Raw genomic sequence first — 25292 nt, forward strand, 5'->3', positions numbered from 1 at the left:
ACCGAGCCTGAAGCGGAAGATTCTATGAATGACTCTTTGTACATCAAAGTTTTTACAATTATGTGTCACATTAAAAATATATAGCACTCCAACAAAGTAGTAGGAATATAAAACTTTAATAACATATATATATATACAACAAAACAAAAACAGTAAAAACATTTAAACAACGAAGAGACCGTGGCAATTTCTTTTTAATTATCCAATAGATTTATTGAAATTGACAGCACCAATAATGAAATATTCTTGTCAGTAGCGGTCTGTTGTGCGAATAGTTCCAAGGCAGCAGAACGCGCTGAAATCTAGATGGCACGAAAGTGATGTCTAGTAAGTTGCCGCCCAGCAAAAAACGGCGTGGGGCGCCGCGGGGGTGAGTGAGTCCAGTAGGCACCACAGCTATTCTTACCGGCATTGCAGAATTACTGCTGGGGACAATGCCTGTGCTGTAGCAGGGTCACAGCAGAAACAAAAAGGATTCTGTTGAAGATGTTGTTGGTTTTCAATTTGAAAACAGTTCTGGTGTCAACTGCTATGCTAATGTAGTGGTTAATGTTTTGTTTTCTCTAGAAAATGTAAAAGAGGGGGAGGCAGTCCAAAGTTCCGTTAAAAGGGCAAAGAAAAGGATCGGTGGTTTGAACTATCAGTCAAAAAGGGGAGGGGGTGCAATAATTTTTCCTACCGGGTCACACTGTGCTTTCACCGGAAGTGAGGTCTGCAGGATTCTAGTAATTCAAAGTGAGGCTGGCGCCAGCATGGGAGCGCCGACGTCCCGCAGATACAGTTTCGTCACTCCACGGGCGATCATGGCAGTCATTCCCCATCGGGGGTCGGAGACTCCCGCGGCTCCTCTAGAATCTTCAAGGTCGTGGAGGACTACGGTGGTGGAGTCAACCAGTGACCGGGCCATTTCTTTATGCTGGGCCCGCTCTTGCCAGGTCGCCCGCCATTTTGAGAGTTCGGCAGCTACCGGCGATCGCGGGGTCACATGAGCGGACGGGCTCCACCTTGCCGGGCGAGACGTTGCAGCATGGCCACAGTGGAAGAACCGTTTTCCGGGCGCCTGGAGCGCTGAGGGTGCAGCTGGGAAGTCTCCACCTGGGGAGGCGGGAGAGGCCTGTTCGCACCGTCTCTCCCTCCCAGTGCACCCCACGGCGTCTCGCTTGAGATTTGTTATGGCCGGACCAGGCGATGAGGACGAGGGGGGGGTCGGAGGCATGTGCAAGACATCCCCCCCCAGTGTTGTCGCAGCCATTATAAAAGAAAGAAGTGTCCCGTCCGTCTTCGGGCCGGGCTTCCGGTGGATGTCGGCCGGACGCCCCTGGCTCTGGCCCCATGAACGGGTTTCTTGGTTTATCGGCTGCAGCCGGATCCCGTCGGCCTCGGCCCCCCGACCGTTGGTGGTCGGACCGGAAGAGCATGTGGCGGGACTACCTGCAACTCTCAAGGGCCACCGCGGCCGGACTGGGAGAGAGAGGGGAGGGTCAAGGAGACATTCCCCCCCCCTGCAACTGTTCAGCGTTGTAAAGGCAATCCCCTGGCCGGGTCCCGCTGGCCTCGGCCTCTCCTTCGGCTACACCCTACGTTAGGATCTCCTGGCCGAGGCGTGGCAGCAGGACCTGCCTTATATGGGCTGCTCCCGGCTGGGCGTAGCCGGAACCCTGCCCCACCTTGGAAGTTTCCAGAGTGGGGGTGGATGTTCTACTGACTTGCATTTTCCCTAGTCTATCGATTTTTTTGGCGTGGCAGGCGGTGGGACAGCGAGGGGTGATTTGGTTTCTCTTACTGTTTTTCTGGTCTCTCACCACTGGCATATTTTAACGTTTTCTTGTTTCTAGGACATTAATAGGTTTTATCATTACGTTATGTTATCGTTTCTTTGTTCGTTGTTTAATAAAAGTTCATGTTCATCAGTGGCCTACTGATTTTCGTTTTCCTATTTTTTTCTTTCCAGGTTGTTTCATGGTAAAGTTTCTGTTAACAGGATACAGTGATCACTTCGTTATTATTGCATATGTCCTTTTCACTAGGGGTGCTCTCTGGTCGGGCCAGATGACGTATCTCTAGTAAATGGTCCGGGTGAAAAAGGTGCATCAATCAGTGGGGAGTAGATAGGCATGACAGATTACAACGGGGGAGAACGGTCCGCATTACGTACCCTTTCACTACTTGCAAAGATTTTCCTACGTTTATTTGCAAACAGGGAATACCTCCAAAAAGAACTAATTCCCAAACAGTCAATGTTCGGACAATCAATCAATCAATGAGGAATGAAATAGGTACGACGTGTTAAAGGCTTGCGTTACCTACCCTTCACTATCTGCAAAGGGAGATAGAATATTCCTATTCTTCCTTGTTTGCAGGTAGAGAAGATCCTTAAGAGAATTAACTTCGAACAATTCAATGCTCGATTGAAACAATCAACAAGGGGTACTGTGAACACAAATGAACGCCGCTTATATACATACGCATTGCTATTTTCAACAGGTTGTTCCTAATGTTTCTATTTTTGCGAGGTCAAAAGAGATCCCATTAGTGGCCTACTGATTTTGCTCGATTCCTTTTGTTTTTTTACACGATTTTTCGCTATCTGCAAAGACTAAACAGAGTATTGCGACTCTGTGCTTGTTTGTAAATAGAGAATGAACCAAAGAGAACAATCAATCAAATGGAGAGAGAAGCAGGCACGACGGATTACAAAGGGGGCAAAGGGCTGCGTTAACTACCCTTCACTATCTGCAAAGAGAGAGTACTCCTAATAGAAATGAGGGGTGGGGGGCAGCAATCAAAGCAGATCAGTGTGCATAAACACGAAAATGTTTTTACTTACCACGTACTTGACATTCGACAGCTTATGATATTTGCTATTAAAAAACCATTGAAATTCACTGAAAAAACCATAGGTTATAGACCATATATAGTTAGGAATTAGCATTTACAAAACCTTGAAAATTCACTGAAAAAACCATAGGTTATAGACCATATATAGTTAGGAATTAGCATTTACAAAACCTTGAAAATTCACTGAAAAAACCATAGGTTATAGACCATATATAGTTAGGAATTAGCATTTAAAAAACCTTATTTTACTCACACAAAACCATTGAAATTCCATATATAGTTAGTTGCACTAACTATATATCGCGCACCCGCAATCCACTGCTGATGATGTCACATATTACATCATTCATGACATGGTCAGTGACATCACTGATGACATCACTGATGACATCTCAAATGACATCACTGATGACATCACTGATGACATCTCATTTGACATCAATGACCACATCACTGATGATATCATTCATGTGACAATACAATGCATCTCCTCACACTTTAATATAACCTCTGTTACACCCAGTGTTAAATACAGAGTATAATTTTTGAAACCATTGACACACCAATACTAGTTACTACATACGCACTCAGTGATTCCTATGTTTACACACACATTCACTCATTTACCCATACAATCATTCATACATACAATCACTCATCTTTACAACACTATCATATGCACTCATACACCTATACAGACTCTCACACTCTGTCACTCATCCATGGAGTTACTCACACACCTAGTCAGTCCTGTAAAGAATCAATCACACTTCCATTTTCTAATCTATTCAGTTAAACATAGAGCACCTTACATTTTGAAACATATACTAACACATAATTACTCTCTTATACAATCATTGATACAAGTACACATTGATCTGCACAGAGTCACACACCTCCCAGCCAGCCACACACACACTCAGTCTCCCATACAAATACTTGGGCAATCAATCAATAACCCATATAGTTACTCATATAGCTACTGATCAACACATGCAGCAGTTTACAGAACAACAGACATAATGATGCACAAATTAAGACAGTTTAGTCACTAACCCATGCACTCAGTGAGACACATTTAATCACTCACTCATACAGTCAGTCACGCACCTACTAAATCCTTCATCCAGACACTTCTACATCTACTCATTCTTCAATATGTAAAACATATTTAAACTTTACAGAAACACACAGTCACTGGATGATGTCATCAGTGATGTCATTTGAGATGTCATCAGTGATGTCATCAGTGATGTCACTGACCATGTCATGAATGATGTAATATGTGACATCATCAGCAGTGGATTGCGGGTGCGCGATATATAGTTAGTGCAACTAACTATATATGGAATTTCAATGGTTTTGTGTGAGTAAAATAAGGTTTTTTAAATGCTAATTCCTAACTATATATGGTCTATAACCTATGGTTTTTTCAGTGAATTTTCAAGGTTTTGTAAATGCTAATTCCTAACTATATATGGTCTATAACCTATGGTTTTTTCAGTGAATATATATATATATGTGTGTGTGCGTATTTAATCTCCTCTCACTCTTACAAGGAAGAAAACAGCACTCAGGTTGTAGTTTGGAAGTATTGAATCTGCAAAGGACGTGATCCACACGTTTCCACTCACCCAAACCTTGATAAGGATACAAGACATCATTGTAGCATCCATATTTAAATGTACAAATTCCTCCAGTTGCCATCATTAACAAAGGACTACATATTACTTTAGCCTCATCGCTGCTTGAGAGTTTCCCCTGCTGTGTTGGACAGCAATGAAAATGGGTGTGGTCATGACGAGCTCAGCTCGTCATGAGAACCTGAGAGCTATATGCCATGACGAGCTAAGCTCGTCATGAGCATAGAAGGGGTTAATCCAAAAACATGGCTGCCATATTTGCCTGGTCACGATGTGAATATTCAGGAATTGATACAATAAAGAAAATAAAACAAGTGTTAATATGCACACAGTGTCATTACAGCATATCTTGCACCGTGACCGCCATACCTGTATGTTCGCCAACGTGAATTATTCATAATAAACATACTTAGGATTGTAAACAGTAACATAAACAATGGACTATACATTACTTTAACCCGTTGGCTGCTTCTGCGATTTCGCGGCAGTGAGGCCGTTTTAAAAAACGGGCAGGGCCGCGTCGGCCATTGGCCGACGGCAGCACCAGCGAGGTAGTGCTGCCGTCGGCCAATGGAACTAGTTAAAGTGAAAGGCTATCGGCCATATTAATCTGGGCACGTTGCATATTATATTGGTTCTTACACAAAAGAAAAGAAAAAAAGGAGTGTTAATATACCCACACTATCCCTAAATAAAGTTCTAGCGATTATAGTTCCATTCCATTCACAGCTCATTTGAGATGTCATGAGTGATGTCATGAGTGATGTAACTGACCATGTCATGAATGATGTAATGTCTGAGGTTATTAGCAGTACATTGTGGGGGCGTAAGTTATAGTTAGCTCAGGTAACTATAACTGCTTAATTTCACTGGTTGTGTATGAGTGAAATCTGAGTCTTACTATACCGTCCCTGTAATCTTTGTTTTTTTCAGCAAATTTCTAGTTTTTTAATTTTTTTTAAGTAAGATGCATATCACAATGGATGGTTGGGGGTTGGAAGCAGGGCCTGGCATTGTGATGCCCCCACCCAAGCTTGCTGCTCCTGCCTTCCCTCCTTCTGGCCATCCATTGTCCAAGTCAATGTCCCTGATTCCGTATTACAACCCTGTGTGGCCGTTGTTCTGTCACTGGCCTTCCCGCCTTTTCTGAACAATTAGCTTGCTGCCCCATCCACCTCCTTCCTATCCGCTGTTGTCTGAATCCATGGACTAGCCTCCTCCCTCCTGCCATGCATGGTCTGATGTCCTGCCACTTCCCTCCATTTAGCATGATGTACCAGTCCACTCGTCCTGCCCTCCATTGCCCAATTCTATGCCCCATCATTGACCTCCTGCTTAGCCTCTGTGCTTAGCTTGCTGCACCTATTCTCCTTCCCCCTGCCCTCCGATGTCTGTGTGCATGCCTCTGCTCCATCCTTTTTGCCCACCATGTTCCATGGACCTGCCACTCCTAACTACTCTGTTCTGTTGAGCTGCCACTCCCCTCCCACCTGCCTAGCATTGTCAGATGACTGTAACCTGTCCCTGCCACCTCCACCCTGCCTGTCCACATTCCATGCCCCTATCCCCTTACCCCTGTCCGCCATGGTCCATTTTACTGCCACACCCTTCTACACTCCCTGGTCTGTTGTGCTGCTAATGCTCCTCCTGCCTGCCACGTGTGGTCTGTTGTGAGCCCCCTTCCCCTGAACTCTCTTGTCTGTGCCCAGGTCCTGACCCTCCCTTCTATACTCTATGGTCATTTGTGCATGCCCCTGCACCCTCCTTCTTGACCATCATAGCCATTGTGCTGCCATTAACACTCCTGCTTGCCATTCATGGTCTTCGGTGCTGCCACGGCCCCTCCCACCTTCCCTGTATGGTCAGCTAGCTGCCCCTGACCCCCTCCCACCTTCCCTCCATGGTCTGTGTGTATGCCATTATAGTCTAACTGTTGCTCTCCATGGGGTGTCTTGCTTCTAGTGTCCATCCTGCCTGACCTCCATGGTCATCCTGCTGCTCCTGCCCTGCCCCCTTGCCCCCAGTCCTCTGTTTCCATGTGCAGACCCCTATTCCCTCCCTCCTGGCGTGTCTGTTCCATTGTAATGCCCCTGAACCGTCCCTCCTGCCCTTTATGGTCCGTTATGCTGCAGCTTTCTCTCCGGTCTGTCCATTATGGTCAGCTAGCTACCATTGCCTCTTTCCCTTTTGTCCTCTGTTGTCCATGTGCATGGCCCTGTCCCCTCCCTATTGCTTTCTATGGATTGTTGTGCTACACTCCCATCCTGCATGCCCTGTGTGGTGTATTGTGCTGCTGAAAACCCTGATGCCTGCCCTGTAGGGTCAGTTTGGTGCACCTCTCCATGTCCCTACTGTCCTCTGTTATCCAAGTCCATGTCCCTACCCCAATTCCTCCTGTCTTCCATGATCCAATGTACCATACTTGCTAACATTTTGAACTTTGTAAGAGGGAGATTTTGAAAAAAAACTGGGGTATTGATTTTCCCCTTTGACTTACATTGAAAAAGAGGAAATTGTAGACAAGAGGCAGATCAAATAAAGCCCATTTGGGGTTCAAAACATTGGATGTTTCCTGGCTGAATCGGGTCTGTTGGCATGTATGGTTCTACTACCACTGCCTCTTCCTTCTGCCCACTATGGTCTATTATATTGCCACAGCCTCTGTTGCCAGGACTGTATTGTTGGTTTGTTGCCCTTGCCCCCCTTTCCACTGCCCTCCATAGTCTGTTGTACTGCCACTGCCCATCCTGCCTGCCCAGTGTGATGATATTGTTGCCTCTGCAGTCTGCACCCTTCTATCTGCCTTCAATTTCCATAGTCCGTGCTCCTGGCCTCTGCCTCTCAATAGTATCCTAATGAACAACTAGATTGCTAACATTCTATATTTATTATAAAAGTGTGGAACGCCTGACGTCATCTTGATGTAATCAAAACTGTAATACCTAGAGCATTTCCTTTAGAAATGACATATATGAGAGGGTCTTATTTGCATCAAAATTATGGTTAGTGCTCTAAAAAACCTAAAATGAGGACATATTAGTTTTCAAATAGCGACAAATCACTTTTAAATTATTTATCTTTATGTTTTTTCATCCAGTTGACCACTTGATTAAATGTTGCACTTAGGGGAGAGGATGTTGTGTTACTTCCAGAGCTGCAGACTTTGCAACTGGGGAACCAGGTTGGAATTTCTGCTTCAGCTCGACATTCTGTGATTCTGGTCAAATCACTTAATCTCCCCATGTCTACAACAAAAATGAATTTGTTCTTGTGTTAATAACTAATGCTCATGTAAAGCACTCCAATACCTGACAAGTCTGCACTATATAAAACTGCAAAAACACAAAAAATAAAAAGTGTTTTGCACACTTCTGTCAGTGGGCTACATGTGGGCTACATCTGGGTGATATTTGTGCTATATTTGGGCTCTTTTGTCTCTGGCGGCCATGTTGGGAGATTTATTTGTTATGAAGTTTCCTAATTTCCTCATTTACTGCAGTCTCCTCAGTTGGAAATGTTTTCAGTTTTTTACTTTGATTCCATCAAGAAGGTATTCAGATATGTCATGCATTTGCAATAAATTCTGAATGTTAGCATTCTAGTTGCTCATTAGATCACTGTAGTAAAGCTACTGCTCACCACGGAAGTCTGCTGCTGGTATTAAAAGTGCATATTCCGGTCTGCATGTCAGAATTTTTTAATGAAATAAAAGAGGATTTGAGAAGTCACTCAAAACTGACCTAATTTTTCTTTCTTCAGCACTAATTTTAATTTCCATGGCAAAATGAACCCCCTCATTGTGTTCCTTTTTAAATTAAATGTTTTAAGTGTTACCAGTTTATTCCAATCAAGATGGCTTCAGGTGTGCCATACCTTTATCAGAAGTAAGACTGTTAGTGCTCTAGTTGTTCTTTAGAACTCTCTGGGACATTCTGTCATTGGGCTACACTTGGGCTAAATCTGGGTGATATTTGTGCTACATTTGGGCTCTTTTGTCTCTGATGGCCATCTTGGGAGACTTATTTGTTAAGACGTTTCCTAACTTCCTTATTTACTAGAGTCTCCTCAGTAGGAAATACTTTCAGTTTTTTACTTTGATTCCATCAAGAAGGCATTCAGATGTGTCACACATTTGCCATAAATTAAGAATGTTAGCACTCTAGTTGCTTATTAGATCACTCTAGTAAAGCTACTGCTCACCAGGGAATCTGCTGCTGGTGTTGAAAGTGCATGTTTCAGTCTGCATGTCATACTTTCTCTGGCAAAATGAACCCCCTCATTTTGTTCCTTTTTAAATTAAATGTTTTAAGAGTTACCACTTTATTCCAATCAAGATGGCTTCAGGTGTGCAATACGTTTGTCATAAGTTAGACTCTTAGCGCTCTAGTTGTTCTTTAGAACACTCTGAGAAGCTGCAGTAGAACACAAAAGAATCAACTGACAGTCTTTGCCCTTGTTGGATGTACATGTTTTACTGAGAATGTCAGACTTTATTCTCACATGACTGAGAAAGGTAATGTGAATTTACAGAATATATGCTCTCAGTTTAGCTTGTAGATCACCTTCCAAACCTCTGTGGGAAAAGCATGAGAAAATAATTTTCTCTCAAACATGATTCATGATATCCCAGCAGAAGGCTTTTTCACATGGTAAAATCACCTTAGAACACACCACAATTCCTAAAATGAGTATGGTACCATCAACAAATGATTTATAATGTAACTAAAGACTTAAATCCTTCTATTAACTGCAATGGTGCTATAATGTATATTGGTCCCAAGATGGCCGCCAACACTTCTTGGATGAAGTATTGACAGCCAATCAGATCTCACGATGAGATGTGTGATTAGGCTCCGCCCAGATATATATATTTCTTTTTCCATTAATATTTTAAAAACTACTGAACGGATTTACACCATTCAACAAAAAGGGCTCTTTCTGAACAACGGGCTACCTTTTTGCCAAATTTGGTAATTCCCGTTCAGCAGTTCAGCCTGTAGCTGTGTCTAAATGTTCGTATGGAAAATTGCATGGAGAAAACACGTTCTGGGACCCTCCTTTTTTCATGGCCCCGCTTGCCGGATCACCCCGAAACTTTCAGGATAGGAGCGGATACGTTTTGAAAATTTCGTGAAGATTTGTCAATCGGCGCCAAAGTTATTGAGAATAGAATGTTGTGATTTTCCTATGGTAACTAGTTCCTAACTATAACTACCTACTGGCGACCGCCAGTAGGTAATATATCTTAGTAAACTTAACATGAGAGGGCACAGCAACATCCTTTTTGTTGGGATGGTGGGGTGGGTGGTCACAGGTAGTAAACATCTAGCTGGGGTTTGTACTGTAGTTAATTGGTTGCAGATACCCTCTGTTGGTGAGGCGATTGATATATATATATATATATATATATATATATATATATATATATATATATATATATATATATATGTATATGTATATACTAGCAGCCCGTCCCGACCTTGTCCGGGTGCAACAGGCTTCCCCGACCCCCGCCCGCCCCGACATTGTGAAACAGCCCGGGCCCCCGCCCTGCCCGTCCCCCGCCTGCCCCGACATGGGTCCCCTTACTTGAGCCGCCGCTCCTCCCGCCTGTCCGCTGCTCGCACCGCCGCTGGCCTGTCTGCTGCTCCTCATGTCACCGCTCCTCCCCCGCGCCATGTCCGCCGCTCCCTTACCTCAGCCGCCGCTCCTCCAGCCTGTCCGCTGCTCGCACCGCCGCTGGCCTGTCCGCTGCTCCTCACGTCACCGCTCCTCCCCCGCGCCATGTCCGCCGCTCCTCATCGCGCTCCTGGACGCCGCTCCTCCCCGCACTCCTGACGTGAGCACGCACGTCGCGGCCGGCGCTACTTCGGAGGGACTACTATTTTTTTACTGTAAATTTTTAAAATCACGTTTTTTAGAAATTTTGTATAGCCTATAACCATCTACACACCCTGACGATTTCAACGGTGTATCGGGTGTGTGGATTGGCGCTGTGGTTCCCGAGTTTACCCGTCTCAAAGGCTGAAAGTTCTTCCTTTATTATAGTAGTATAGATATATATAGCTTTCAATTCCGGCGACCACCAGAAGATGGAATTGCCATTGTGCCTTTGGGCTTCTGTTACAAGAATTTGCAGCCTATAAATAATGATGGCCAGAATCCTCCCCCTAATACCCAGGCTAACTCTTCTATCACCACTAACAAAAGGTTCCTTCTGCTAGCAAGTCCTAATTGTGATGACTAACTCCCTGAAAAGTATGTCTCTTTCGTTAAATATAACAAGGGTGTGCAGCATTTGCTGCCACTGCTACCAGAAATTCATGTTAGTCTGGAAGAGTCGGTAGTCGGTCATTGAGCTCTTAAAATTGCTAGTTGAAATGTTGCAGGAGTTAAATCCAAACTAATGGACCCTGAATGGATAAATCCGATTAAAGTATATGATGTAATATTACTTCAATAAATAAATCTACCGTCATAGGATGGGGAAAGGGAACAACAAATAATTTTGTGTCCCTATCAACGCCAAAGGGAGCGCTGGTTCAAGCAGGGGATGTTTTATACACTTGTCACAGTGACCATAACCCAATAGTATTCAAATTGCTAATACCCCTGTGGGAAACAAGGGTAGGGAACCCAGGCCCAATTGGATTTAGCACTACAGATAAGGGATTTAGAATCAGCTGGCACAACATTCCGATCCCTGCTTTATTTAAGTCCTTAGTTAGCGCCAACCTTAGCAAGCTTATGGATCCATTACCTATGGTTGACCCTTCTCCAGAGGAGGTACTGGTGGCCTTTGGGTCTCTTAACTACTCAGCCAATTAGATCATGCAAGGCCTCACTGCCTCAGGAAGACAGGGGAAAAACTGGGTGGTTTGACCAAGATTGCAGAATAGCAAACAATGTCTCAACTTATAGTCGGGCCAAAAATTCAAGCAGATGTTATCCATGCTAGAGCTACTTATATGCCAGTCTTAAAGTCTAGGAAGCAAACCCTGAAGTAATGAATACTTGCAAGAAAGGTGAATCCAGGGGCTTCTGGGAGATAGTTAAGGGCAAGAATTTGCTCCTAGATGTCCATGAGGAAATAGGCACAATTATATCCCCTGGCCAGGGGGTAACTCACTTTTCTGCAATTTACTCAGTGGCCCGAGTAGGCCATTCGAAAGTGGTGTGGAAACACTCAAGTTTCCCATTGCTGTTAGATTTGGGATGTAAGAGGTATGGGAGCCTATGAAGATTAGTCCTGCTAATAAGGCTCCCAGTCCTGATGGGGTCCTTATGGACTTACATAAAACAAACATCTCCCTTCAGGCCTGCTAAATACCAATATTCTTAATGCAGCTGCAGTTAGAGACATTGGCAAGGAGCAGAAAGCTGCCCAATTGTGCCTGTCATTAAGAAACTGGATTGTAAGGGCCCTAGCTGCTATAGGCCCATTTGCTTGTTAAATTCGATCATAAAGGTGGCAGGAAAAATTATTTTGGGGTGGATTGAGGAGTGGGCTCACACCAAAAATATCCTGAGTCCTGCTCAGCATGTTTTTAGGGAGGGCAAGGGAACATGGAACAATGTCTCAATCTTAAGTTTTTGATTGGGAAATAGGTGGTGGTAAAGAAAAGAAATATTCATTTAGCATTCATGCATTTCAGTAGCGAGTTTGACCATGCTAATAGGTCCAAGATGTGGTCCCTACTGGCCAATTTTGGATTGTCTAAAACCCTTTTGGATTTTTTCGGTACCATCCACTGCCTTTAGGTATGGCCAGGATGGGGAGTGTACAGATTCTCTTACTCTTCACAGAGGTGTTAGGCAGGGGTGTGCTTTGGTGCCCCTACTTATTTTATTGTATATCAATGGATTTAATCTGGTTTTGATATACAATTGGAGGGAGATGGTCAGGGTTAATTCCGTTTTTGTCCCGTCCCTGCTATATGCAGATGACACAGTTTTGTTATCCAGTACAGCAAATGGCCTCAGGGGGTTTGGTGAACTTGTTTTTAATCTTTATGAATGATATTGATCAATATACTAATATCTCCAAATCCCAATTATTGGTCTGTGGGAAGTTGTCCTTCAAAATTAGGCCCCTAAGTATCAAGGGCAGAGGTTTTTCGCAAGTTAGTTCTTTCCCAAATTGGGTGTTACTTTTGACCAACATTGTAATTGGACCCCATCAGATGTCAGCATTTTAATCAAGCTTATGGTGCCCTTTTTAAGATATCTGCGTCCATTGGTAAGAAACCTGTGGTTCCTCAGCCTCAATTTTATAGGATAAAATGCTTTTTGGTTCTTAACTAGGGTGCATCTATTTGGGGTTACCAGAATTGTGTGAAAGAGCAGCAGGTAGAGAATCTGTTTTGCTGAAAATTGCTTGAGGTTGGTCCAGCTAACCCAAGAACTCCAATGCTTGACGGATCACTCTGAAACTTTCCATGCCCTATATGATCAGTAGGGCATGGGCAATGTTCTGCATTCTGTCCATCTACTGTTGTTTTTGTTTTTGCATCTACTAGAATCACCGGCACACTGATTTGGTAACATTTTGTGAACATTCATCAAACGGCGCCTAAGAAATAGGCAAGACAAAAACGCTTTTCCTATGGAAACATGGTCCTAATTAGAACTACGTGACTGCCAATAGGTTATATATATATTTGCCTTTCTCCCCTCTCACTTTATTCCCCTTCTGTCTATTTATTTCTTTCTGTCTCTCCCCATCTCTGCAATCTGCATACCTCTACCTATCTCCCGCACCCATAACTATGCATTCCCTACCTTTGTACCTAGTTTTCTTTCTGTACCTCACTTATCACTTGTTCTTTCATCTCTCTCTGCCTGCATTGCTGTCTCTTTACCTCCCTTTTTAGTTCTCAGTGCACCTACCTGTAACTTACACTTACCTTTTGGTGTACTCCATGCCTCCCTCACTACCTCTCTCGTCTCTTTCTACCTCAAACTACTCTACTTCATGTCAAAGTACATCTATAATGTTGTATCTCAGCTCTCTCTGTGTCACGATTCAGTAAATTCCCAGCTTTTTCTCAGCCTCTCCCACCACTCTTTATACCTCAACCCTCTCATCCCCATCACTCACAAGGGCACACTGTACCTGAAAATGAGTAATACATTTAAAGTTGTTCCAATCAGGAGGCCCCAACTATGGAGTCTTAGGAAGGCGGGCAGATTGCCCCCGCCAGGCTGGCGGTAGCCACCGCCAGCCTGGCGGGGGCAATCCGCCAGACATCCTTCCCTGTATTCCCTCCGCCATATTAGAATGGCGGGGGGACCACGGCGGAGCAAAACACCACCCACCACTTTTCCACCCCGGTCGCATTGCGGCCAGGGCGGAAAATGATTAATATGGTGGCGGTGTCTATGAGACACCACCAGCCATATTACAATGGCAAGAGTGCAATGCCTTTCCGCAGCGGCAATGCCGCCACGGAAAGGCAGGCGGTGTTCACTCTGGGGAACCCCTGTGGGCCCCCAGAGTGAAGGCCCAAGGGGGTGGCACACGGGGGGTACCTGTGGTACCCCTCTGCATTTGCATAATCAATGCGGCAGGCACCGCGCGGTGCCTGCCGCTTTGATTATGTAAATGATGCAAAGCATTTTTAGTATTGTGGCGGGCGGAGCAGAGAGCTCCGCCCGCCACAATACTATAAATACAGGATGTGCCCGCCACTGTGGCGGGCACATCCTAATGGTGCGTGCGGGACCCCCGCCCTTAGGGCGGGCGGTCCCGATTTCCGATAGGATCCCGCCCGCCATCCTAATGAGCCCCTATGTCTTGCCACAAAAATCCTTAATAATGCACTGTCCAATTGAGTTAAAATGTTTGTGAATTTTGGTTCTGCAGCTCATGTAAACTCTTTGGCCTCATGGCATCGAAAAGGAAAACACAGTAATATCGTTCATAATATGGGATAGAAGGAAGTCGTGGCAGGCATGGCTCGCGGGGTGGAGCAGGGGGTCATGCGGAAGGGTTTGTGGGGGTTTAATAATATAAAAAAAATTTAACTTACCTTTCCGCCGGCCGGGTCCCACGTCTTCTCTGCTCCTGCTCTACTGCCTCCAGGAACAGGAAGCAGGAAGCCTGGTTCCCTCCCCTAATCATTCACAACACTGCAAGGAGGGTTGTAGTTGGTCGGGACGCCGTCCAGCCATGGTTTTATAGGGAGGCCATTTTCTCCATGCAGGATGCATTGCGGCCTGCAAGAAGAAGGGCATGGTGCGCATGACTGCTTTGGGCGGCCCCAGGGTGCTGGCCAAAGAGTCTTTGCACACTCTGGAGTGGGCCGGCACACCACTCCTCCCTTGCCCTGCTCGATGAGCAGCCCTGCCCACCCGCCAGCAACCAAACATGAAATGTTTTACCATTTTATGTTTCTGCTTCTCACACTGCGAGAAAGCAGTGGGGCAACGCTCCTCCGCCCTATTGGAGAAGCCGCACCTGATAACATGCATATCCTTTTCCAAAAGAGTGCTTTAGTTTGGTGCATAGTTACAAAACCATAAATTTGATGCAGTGTTGGCACAATGATCCTTGTTATCCCCCACTTGCCAACAGCACCTAGAACATCGGCTAGCACAAAAAAAAACATGACAGAGGATCCATATCAGTCCTTCTTTGAAGAGGTCTCCCTCGGTTCTGAAAGTCAGGGTCTGAATAACGTTTTTATTTATGTGATTTTCTATGAAAGAGGTAGTGGACTTCTGAGAGGGTCTATTTCCAGTGCGCGTGGTATAATCTGTTTGCTCTCCGTTGACTTTGTTTTAGATATTTTACAATGGAGACGAGCGGGAAAGGCAAGTGCAGAAATGTATGTTTGCTTAAAAAGCTGTGAATCTATGTGCATGACAATAGTTTGAACCTATTGCACATATGCAGTGCATAGACTGCAGTCCTACCATATTATCCTCTCATTTTCCCTACTCTAAGGCCTCAGTGATTCCTGACAATCTCCGGGGCTAGGTTTGATCTTTTCTTTGGGCTTTGCTCGTCTCACGGTTTTCATGATACACTCGTGCTACAGCAGTCTTATGTCTAAAAGTTGTAGTGTGCAGTGTTTAGAGAGTTATACTCACTGAACCAGGGCACTTCGGAGTTTATGTACAGTTCACCTCAGTGTCCAGGGAGTGTTCTTGCTGCAGGAGGACGGAAGAGACAACCTGGGACATGCCCGGGGTATCACAATGATTCTTCACTATAGCGTAGATCATTCCAGGAACAGGGGCTTTTCCATGCTGGCCCAAGCCGATCCTTCTTGCTCTGTGACTTAGGTCCTATTACCGCCAGCAAAGAATGTATGACTCCATATCCTGGTACCAAAGGAGAAAAGAGGGCGGCATTTTCTACACAGCCTGAGAGCCCAGCCCTTCCCTAGAGCCCTAGTGGTCGACAGCCAGAGACATGGCCTCCCATTTTCCTGCCCTTCTCCCCCTTAACTCTCTTTCCATCTCCCTTCCACAGCCTATAACCCTCATTTAATTGGCCTTCTCCACACCTTACTAACTCCCTCCCCTCTGTCCACACCCCACTTTAGTTATTAAATACCCCTCTGCATTTCTCATCACCTGTCTCTTTTGGTAGCTGTTGTATGCTGCTTGCGTGTGTCCCAGCACGCAAGCTTCTAGAATGTGGAATGTTCAGATGCTGTTATCGGTGAGTTGGAGCTGGACTGTCCTGTTGGGCAGTTGGTGGTTGTATAAGCTGTTCCCTGTCTACAAATAAACCTATCTGATGAAGACTAAACCTTGTGTGGATACTTCATGACCTACAACATATTGGCGACGTCGGGAGCAACCCTAGAAGGAAACGAGTCTTCAGGTTCAAAAGGAAACAGCGTTCACGTCGGTTCTGACAAAAAAGTAAGACTTTACATTTTATTTCATGTATGCGCACTGAAAGCGCCAGCGGCAGGTTTAAAATAAAAATACATGTGCCTTGATAGCACCTGCGGCAGTGTGGAACCTTCGCCTCAGTTCAGTGTGGGACCTTCGCCTCAGTTTAAATATTGTGCGAGCGCAAGCACTGTGCGTGTCTCTGCTCAGCGGCGGTTTAAGTCTGTGCACTTGATGGCACTCGCGGCTGATATTTAGTGCAGGAACACGAAGGTCTACTCATATAAAGAGAAAGTGAAGAAACGTTTGACTTTGGGAAAACGTTGTGGATTCAAGGACACTTACGCGAGCGCACTGTAATTCCAACTGCGCAGTAGAACGCCGAGGTCCACCATTCTCTCCCTCTGCTGCACTGACGTCAGGGTTAGATCGCAGTGCGTTCTGGGAGTGAAGGTTCACATCTTCTTTATGGTTCGGCCATCTTGGTTAGGGAGAGTTCAACGAGCATATTGAGGAAAACATATAAAAAGACTGACAAAACGCTAATTTTGTTTTGTTTCACAAGAACAATATTTTGTGCAAAATAAAAAAAATAAATAAAAAAAAAAATTTTTTTTTTTTTGTTTGTTCTGGAAATAGATATTAACCTACATTAAGAGACATTTAGTGAATTAATTGAGTTTTCACCCTAAAGCCATGTCTAATATTATGGTTCCACCACATTTTTTACCAGTGGCAGGAGAACCGAAAATGGATTGGGATTTGTGGTATCCCATGTTTCTGGCCTATGTCAGTGTTTTGGAGGAGGAAGGTTGTTCGGCCAAAAGAAAATTAGATTTATTACGCTTGTCTTTAGGTGGACAAGGACTAAAGGAGTTATCTGATCTGCCTCCCTTGGAAGATTCTGACTCTGAAACAGATGTTTTTGAAATTGCAGTCAAGCAACTAACCATCAGATTTGGGAAAAAAGTAAACACTGTGATGGAACGTTTTAAATTTTACTCAAGGGCGCAAAAGGAAAATGAAACTATAGAGAACTACATTTCTGCGTTACGTGCTCTTGCTGGTTCCTGTGCCTTCGACACAATTAATTATGAACAGGTGCTTAGGGACCAGATTATGATGAAGACAAAGAGCAAGAAGATACAGGAAAGATTGTGGCTGGGGACGGAAACTTCACTAAAAGCAGTGGTCAATATAGCCAAAGGGATCGAACAGTCAGAAAAGTTTGTGTCTGAAATTAGAGGTCAGAGTCAGGGCATTTCAGTCAAGATCCAAGAAGCCGTACCTGAAGTTTCCGTTGTCAGAAGTCAAGCATTTCAAAAGAAACCTGTTGCATCCAATTTTAAAAGAGAAAGTTTTACGAGAGATAACAGGTCTAATGAAAGTTTCACGAAAGAAAATAGGTTCAACAGTAGACGCTCTTTCATAATCTGTTACAGATGTGGAAGCTTTGAGCATGTGGGGAATTTTAAAAGTTGTCCTGCTTTGAATAAGATCTGTGTTAAATGTAAAAAGACTGGTCATTTTGGGAAGATGTGTCGTTCACCACAAAAAGTTAATTGTATTTCTGTAGACGAAGAAGAGTTTGATGCAGAATTTAGTGAGTTCAACTGTATTTCTTGTGTATCCTCTGATGAATGCAAAAGTTTTCCTTCTGCTTTATTTCACATAGACGGAAAAGAGATTTCCATGCTAGTAGATTCATGTGCCTGGTATTCCATAATTGGGAGAGATTTGTTTGAAGAATTGTGGCCAAATAGAGAATTCACGAGTCCTGATATCAAACCTGGCAGCTATTCTGGCCACAAGATTGAATTAATTGGTTTCTTTTGGGCAAAGGTTGAATTTAAAGACAGGTTCACTCAAGCTAAAATATACATTGCCAATAAAGGGGAATCGCTTTTAGGCTGGCCCCATCAGAAAGAGATGGGCATTAAGCTAGATCCCAATGCCTCACCCCCTGTATATATTGACCCAACCATTCCATGGCCAGTTTGCATGGTAGCCCCGAATGACAGTGAATTTGTAGATAGCGTCAAGAAAGAATTCCCTAAAGTATTTGAGGAGAAGTTAGGCGAGTATACCCAATTCAAGCATAAGATCATCCTTAAGGACAATGCGGTACCTGTAAGGCATAGGGTTAGGAATGTACCCTTAGCCTATCGTAGCAAAATGAAAGGGATTCTTGATGATCTAGTTAAATCCAACATCATCGAACCTATTGAGTCTTCTCCTTGGGTTTCTCCTATTGTTTTATCTTTAAAGGCCAATGGCGACCTCCGCTTATGTGTGGATCTTCGAAGCCTTAATAAGGAGATATGGTCTGACATGCATCCCCTACCCAAAATCAATGAGCTTATTTCCACCCTCTCCGGTGCAAGCGTTTTCTCTACATTAGATCTTGCTAGTGCATACCACCAGGTTGTCTTGCATGAGGATTCTAGGAATCTAACAGCTTTTGTCACGCCTGAGGGTATGTTTCGCTACTTACGGATGCCGTTTGGCCTTGCCAGTGCTGCATCAGTGTTTCAGCGCTTAATGAAGGAGGTGTTGAATGATTGTGAAGGGGCTATTGCATTCCAGGACGATATCTTGGTTTTTGGCAATAATGTTCTGGAACACGATAAGAATCTCAAAGCTGTGTTGGGAGGGATACAATCTAAAGGGTTGACCCTCAAGTTGGCTAAGTGCAAATTCAGACAGGAGAAGGTAGATTATTTGGGACATGAGATCTCCAAGGAAGGAATAAGACCCAAATTTGATCATGTGTCCAGTATTTCAAAGGCTCCTCCTCCTACCAATAGGGATCAATTATTTTTCTTCCTTGGTTTAACTGAATATTTTAGCAAGTTTGTGAAGAACTATGCTTCCAAAGTGGCTGCTCTTCGACTGTTACTTAAAAAAGGTGCAAAATTTGTATGGGGAAACGAACAGCAACAACAATTTGATGTGTTAAAGAAGGAAATTTGTTCTGCTCCTTTCTTGAAACCATTTGTTGTGGGTAAAGAATGTATTGTTTCTGTTGATGCGTGTAATACTGGATTGGGTGCAGTTCTGATGCAGAAAGGTATGGGTGAAGAAAGTATTGTCTCGTATGCTTCAAGGACTTTGAAAGGTGCTGAGTGTAACTATTCAACGATTGAAAAGGAGCTATTAGCGTGCGCTTGGGCGGCCCAGCATTTCCGGCAGTTTTTGTGGGGCACAAAATTTGTGCTTAGAACCGACCACAAGCCGTTGGTGAGTATGTTGGCTGCGGGTGGTGGAAGGATTCTTACAGCCCGATTGGCCAGATTGGCGGCCAAACTACAGGAGTATCGATGCACTGTGGAGTATATCCCTGGTAGACTCAATGTGCATGCCGACTGCATGTCAAGGTTAGCTTTACCTCATCACGAAGTTGAACAATCTGATGAGTGTGACGTAGCGTACACCATGAAAGACATTAATGTGGATGTTTCAGAGGTCATCAGTGAAGATCATTGGGTGGAGGCAATGTCTGAGGATAATACTTTGAGTTTGGTTAAAACTTATCTTAAATGTGGGTGGCCTGAAGAAAGGAAGTTGTCGGGTGATTTAAGCTCATTTTTTAAGGTTAAGGATGAGCTCATGTGTTTTAACAACATTATCACCAGGGGTGACAAAATCATTCCTCCTTTGTCAGTCAGGGAGAAATTAATTAAGATTGCTCACGAGGGTCATATGGGCATGTCCACCACCAAGAGGAGGTTAAGGGAATACTATTGGTGGCCTTCTTTAGATGCTGTTGTGGATAGATGGGTCAGGAATTGCGTTTCTTGTTCCAACAGTGACAAGAGTGTGAAACCATTGTCCTCCTCGTTCACTCCCATTGAGTATGCTGAAGGACCTTGGAGAAGGTTAGGCATTGACATCATTGGTCCTTTAAATTTGCCTGGCTGCAAGGAAGTCTATGGATTAGTTTTAATAGACTATTTTTCGAAATGGCCAGAGGTCAAAATTGTTGAAAGAATCACCTCCAGGCAGGTCATAGACTTTCTTAACAATGTTTTCTGTCGGGAGGGCCTCCCTTCTGAGATTATATCAGATAATGGGACGTAGTTTACTAGTGTTGAGATTGAAACATTTTTTAAAGATCATGGCATATCTCACAAGAGGGTTTCCAATTATAATCCTCAAGCCAATGGCCAGACCGAGCGCTTTAATAGAGTGGTCAAGGAATCTATTCAGTTAGCGGTCAGGAATGATTTGAATTGGAAAAGAGCATTAAGTGCCACCTTGCTCACATACCGTACATCACCCAATTCGGTGACGGGGTGTTCCCCTTTCGAATTGTTAAGAGGTCGCAAACCTGGATCTAGGTTGCTACCTTGGTGGTTGAAATCCAATGGCCCCAGTGTGTCTGGTTTCAATGCCAAGGAAATGGATGAACGAATCAAGATTTATCAAGAAAAAATGGGCAAACGTTCTGTGGAAAATGTTTCACGCCACAAGGTCAAAGTTGGAGATTTGGTGCGTGTGAAATTTGGAAGTTCGTCTGTTAGGAATTGGGCTAAGTGGTCGGATCCTGTCAGAGTGATTGAGGTATTTAGTAAGGCTGTACGTGTTGAAGGGGGGAAAATTTGGAATTTCAGACGTGTTTCTGTTGTTAGATCTGACAAATTGTTGATGGATCCTAAGAAATGTCTTACTCACTCTTATGCTGAGGATAATGTTACAACAGTAGCATTTATGCCTCGAACCCCCTTCTGCTACTGTTGGGGGTATGTTGTAGGTGCTCTTGTTGTGGGAAAACGTTCACATTATGCATTTCTGCTGGCCCCTGTGCCAGTACTGCTCTGTGTTGAGGAAAGCCTGATCTGCTGCTTCAAAGTCTAAACATGTTCTGTGTATGTGAACAAGAGTGCATTGTTGCTACATTGATTGTACTTGATATATGTGTGTGGAGCGCTGTGTGTGCACGTGTGTGGACCATACACTGCTGTGGTCTTCACTTGTTCTGCGTCTCTGTGTTATAGAAGCTACATTGCTGTTCTGTGTGCTTGTCCTGTTGCTGCCCATGTTGGACCTCTATTCTGCGTTAATGAATCTTGGTAATAACCTTTCATTAATAAAAATTCCGAAACTATTGTCATTGTCAATGCTTGTTGCTGTAATGGTCTTAAAAATCATGAAACTTCTCCTAGCCAAGTAGTTTGATGCTTCTATTGTGCGCTGCCTACTCTACATTCAAAGTGGATTGGCATCGATCACAACATTATTCCAATGAATTTCTGGCACAGAGATGTCGAATAGTTCTTTCACTTTCAAATGTCATGCTTGATGGCAGTGTATTTTGAAAACTCTTTACGTTGCTTAATTACTTGATCATTTCCCCTCTCCTTTTCAAATTCTAAGGCTCCTTGCAGAAATGTGGCATTTGATTTCTAGAACAATGTAACATCCTAGAAAGCTCCCCTGCAGGTTGTGGGCCATGAGTCACTGTAATTAATTAGTCTGGGGTGCCTTTCCAAATGATTTCCTCGCTTCTGATAATTCCATCATATGACAAACATTACATTAAATGAAACCGAGTAAAACTTTCTTTGAGAACCAGAGGGCACATTAAGATTATTTAGATAACCGTAGCAGCATTGGCAGCCCATATATAGTTTAGCACCCATTATGTATTGAGCAGAAGAGTTGGTTAATGCTGTAAATCTTAACATTTTGACTTCTGTGGAACACCACTGAACAATTACTGGAATTTGGGACGCCCACTAAATCGATGTTGGAATACGGGGACCTCCTCTGATTCATTAATAGAACCCAGGGACTCCGGCCCAAGCAATGTCAGTGATTTGCAGAAACAAGCATGTATGAAACAAATACATAATGATGAAATGTTTTATTTAATTCACACACAATTATAAACAATTCTAAATCATTTTAAAGGTTGGAGCTATTCCTAATTCACATGAGGCCACCTGCCATCCATACCATATTCTGTTTAATGCACTTGCGCTGCTCCCACGAATCAATCCGATGAAGCCAACTTCATTTGTAATCTTCAATTTCAAACACCTTCACATGTACAGTACGTTTCAAAATTATCAGTGTTACATTTTGCGTCTTTGTTTACACGCGTGTTATTAAGCTGTCAATATTATTTCATTTTCTAAGTAGTCGCAGACCCTTTGATTGGGCTTCGCGGACCCCCCCCCCACTCCGCAGGGGGGGGCTGAGGGGAGGGGGGTCCGCAAACCCGATGTTAGAGGACTGTCGAAAAGCAGAACCCTCCGGTCATCGCAATAAGGTTACTAGAATGGCTCCTACCATCTGAATTTCACACACATTCTCTCTAGTAATGAATTGGTGAAACTGGATCAGCACCTCAAGGAAATAAAAACAGCAATTGAATGGTCTTTTTTCTTGTAGTTCGTGGATGTGAAGAATTTAATATGTCCAGCATAATAATTGAGGATAATACTTTGTGTTTTCTATCTATTTCTAGGTCGGCCTGTCAGAGCACATCACTAAGCGTTGTATTTATCAAGTTGCATTAGCACTGGACCATCTTCACAGCAGAAAACTAGTGCATAGGGATATCAAGCCTGAGAATATCCTGATATTTGACAAGGAGTGTCGAAAAGTTAAGCTGTCCGATTTCGGAATGACCCGCATCACGGGCACAATGGAGAAACGAGTAAGCGGCACCATTCCTTATACGGCACCAGAGCTTTGCGAAGCTTCCAAGCACGATGGGTTCCTTGTGACTTACAACATTGATGTCTGGGCCTTTGGTGTCCTTCTCTTCTGTATGTTGACTGGAAATTTTCCTTGGGAAAAGGCTCTAAGTTCAGACTCATTCTATGAGGAATTTCTACAATGGCAAAGATTCAAAAATGTAGACACCCCGTCTCAGTGGTGTAGATTTACCCCCAATGCCCTTAAAATGTTTAGGAAACTACTTTCTATTGAACCCCAAAAACGTTGTTCAATAAAGGATGTCTTGTGTTTCTTTGGTAAATGTTGGGTAGTGAAGAAAGACAGTTCACAGGCTTCTTCAATGAATTTGAACGAAGATATGTTCGCAAGAATAAAACACCAAGGCCTGCCTTTTGCAAATGGTGATGCTAAGAACTGTATCAACCAAGACTCCCGCACTAATTTCTCTCTGTCATCATCCAGCAGTATTGATGACGTAGCCAAGGAAGGAAACCATAATCATATGCTAGTATCCACACCCATTGAAATTTGTGTTTGAATGTGTCTCAATAAGTTTACTAAACGCGATACCGCTGCAACATATCATGAAAAGAAAACATCTAGGAATGGTGTAATTTCGGTAGACGATTGTCAGATCTCATGCTGTCATTTTGAATGCAAAAAAGAAACTTGTGAATTTTAGATTTATAAACTAATTAGGGAAGAATAAAATGTGAAAGAAACATAGCTCTGTAGTTCAGTTGATTGACTTCAGTGATGTTTCCAATTTTTTGCTGTTTATTTTTATTTACTTAATAGAATTTGTTAATATTATCAATATTAAGTGTTGCCTATGATTTCCACTATTTATTTTGAAAATTCCAGAAGTATAATAAAGCATATGTTTTTAAATCTAAGAAGAAGATTGCTAAGCATGGAGATCGAAAAGCAGTTTGTTCTGGAACAGTGGTTGGAATACTTGTTTGAGAAGAATTTAAGTGTAATGCTTATATGAGAGAAAATGACAACAGAGATAGGACGATTCTCTTTGGGAGAAGCCTTAATAGAATATCTCACTTCTGTTCTGCGTGAGTGTCTGTATAACTTACCAGTCCCTGAGTAGGCTATTGTGGGCCTGCAAAGAGTACAGTATAGTTAAGCCTTCAGTGGATTATGATGCTGCCCACTAATTGACACGCCTAACCTTGCTGTGTATGGGCAAACTCAATGTATTCACTACTGGAAAGGCACGGTCTGTTATACTAAGCCCATGCCCAAACATTTAGAGAGATATCCTTCAGAGTTGAGATAGCTAGACATGTTTAATATTTAAAATGCTACCCCAGCAGTAAACAGAAACTTCACAAGACTTCAAAAAGGATGGGATCGAGAATCAATTGAACATCATGGTGCAATTTCCCTTCTTACAGTGGTACTTAATTGAACCTTTTTTATTACTTAGGAGGTTATTTTGGCAAAGAGGGCATTCAACAAGGTGAGGGCCTCTCTCTTTATTAGTAGTGGAAATCTGTTGAAGTAAGCAGACTTTGGGCCTGATTTAAAGTTTGGCGGACAGGCTACTGCTTCACAAACGTGACAGATATTCTGGCCACCATATTACAAGTGCCATTAAATGTAATGCACTGGTAAGAAGGTGGACAGGATATCCATCACGTTTGCAAGGGAGTAACCCATCTGCCGAACTCTAAATCAGAATTTATCTTACAAGCAGAGAGAGATGCACAGGAGATATGCAATGTCCTCAAGTCAAAGATCTGGTAAATGTGGTTTGAGTCTCTTAGCATTTGGCACTATGTATTGCTATGAATAAAAAGACATGCAAAGAGCCAGGTGGTTTATGAGCCTCCAACAGAGAGTTGTGTGATACCAGGGCCGGCTCTAGGCTCACGGAGGCCCTGAGCAGGAAGTGTAGGTAGGGGGCCCGAGGCCGCCAAATCCCTGACAGGGGACGCCACGCAAATATGTATCTAAGGATATATATTGGCGTGGCGGCCCCTGGGGTTTGGCGGCCCTGTGCAGGTGCACAGCTTGCACATGCCTTAGGCCGGCCCTGGTGATACCTGTAAGTTGAAACTAGCACAGTGACTCAAAATGTCTTCCTATTTTTGGTTAAAAGAATACAGTCGATTTGGATAATAAAAGTACCCATCATGGTTAGACCCAAAAAAGACAACCGTCATTCAGCAAACAATAGTCTACATTAATACAAAATGATACGATTTGCTTAAGTCCTTCTGGGAAAAAAAAATATTTTTGGTCTTCTGGTGGGTAAAA

At 43.5% G+C, this 25292-nt stretch overlaps 1 protein-coding gene across 1 annotated transcript in view; it reads left to right on the forward strand.

Annotated features, from left to right (window-relative positions):
• LOC144767453 (serine/threonine-protein kinase SBK1-like) overlaps positions 1-23744 on the forward strand; it is a 174906-nt gene extending 151162 nt beyond the window's left edge. Inside the window, exon 4 of the mRNA XM_078650876.1 lies at positions 22804-23744. Within this exon, the coding sequence (XP_078507002.1) occupies positions 22804-23556 (753 nt within the window). The 3' untranslated portion in view covers positions 23557-23744. The remainder of the gene's footprint in view (positions 1-22803) is intronic.
• The last annotated feature ends 1548 nt before the right edge of the window (positions 23745-25292 follow it).

Source organism: Lissotriton helveticus, chromosome 7 (assembly GCF_964261635.1).
Source record: "Lissotriton helveticus chromosome 7, aLisHel1.1, whole genome shotgun sequence".
In the NCBI taxonomy this organism is placed as follows: Eukaryota; Metazoa; Chordata; class Amphibia; order Caudata; family Salamandridae; genus Lissotriton; species Lissotriton helveticus.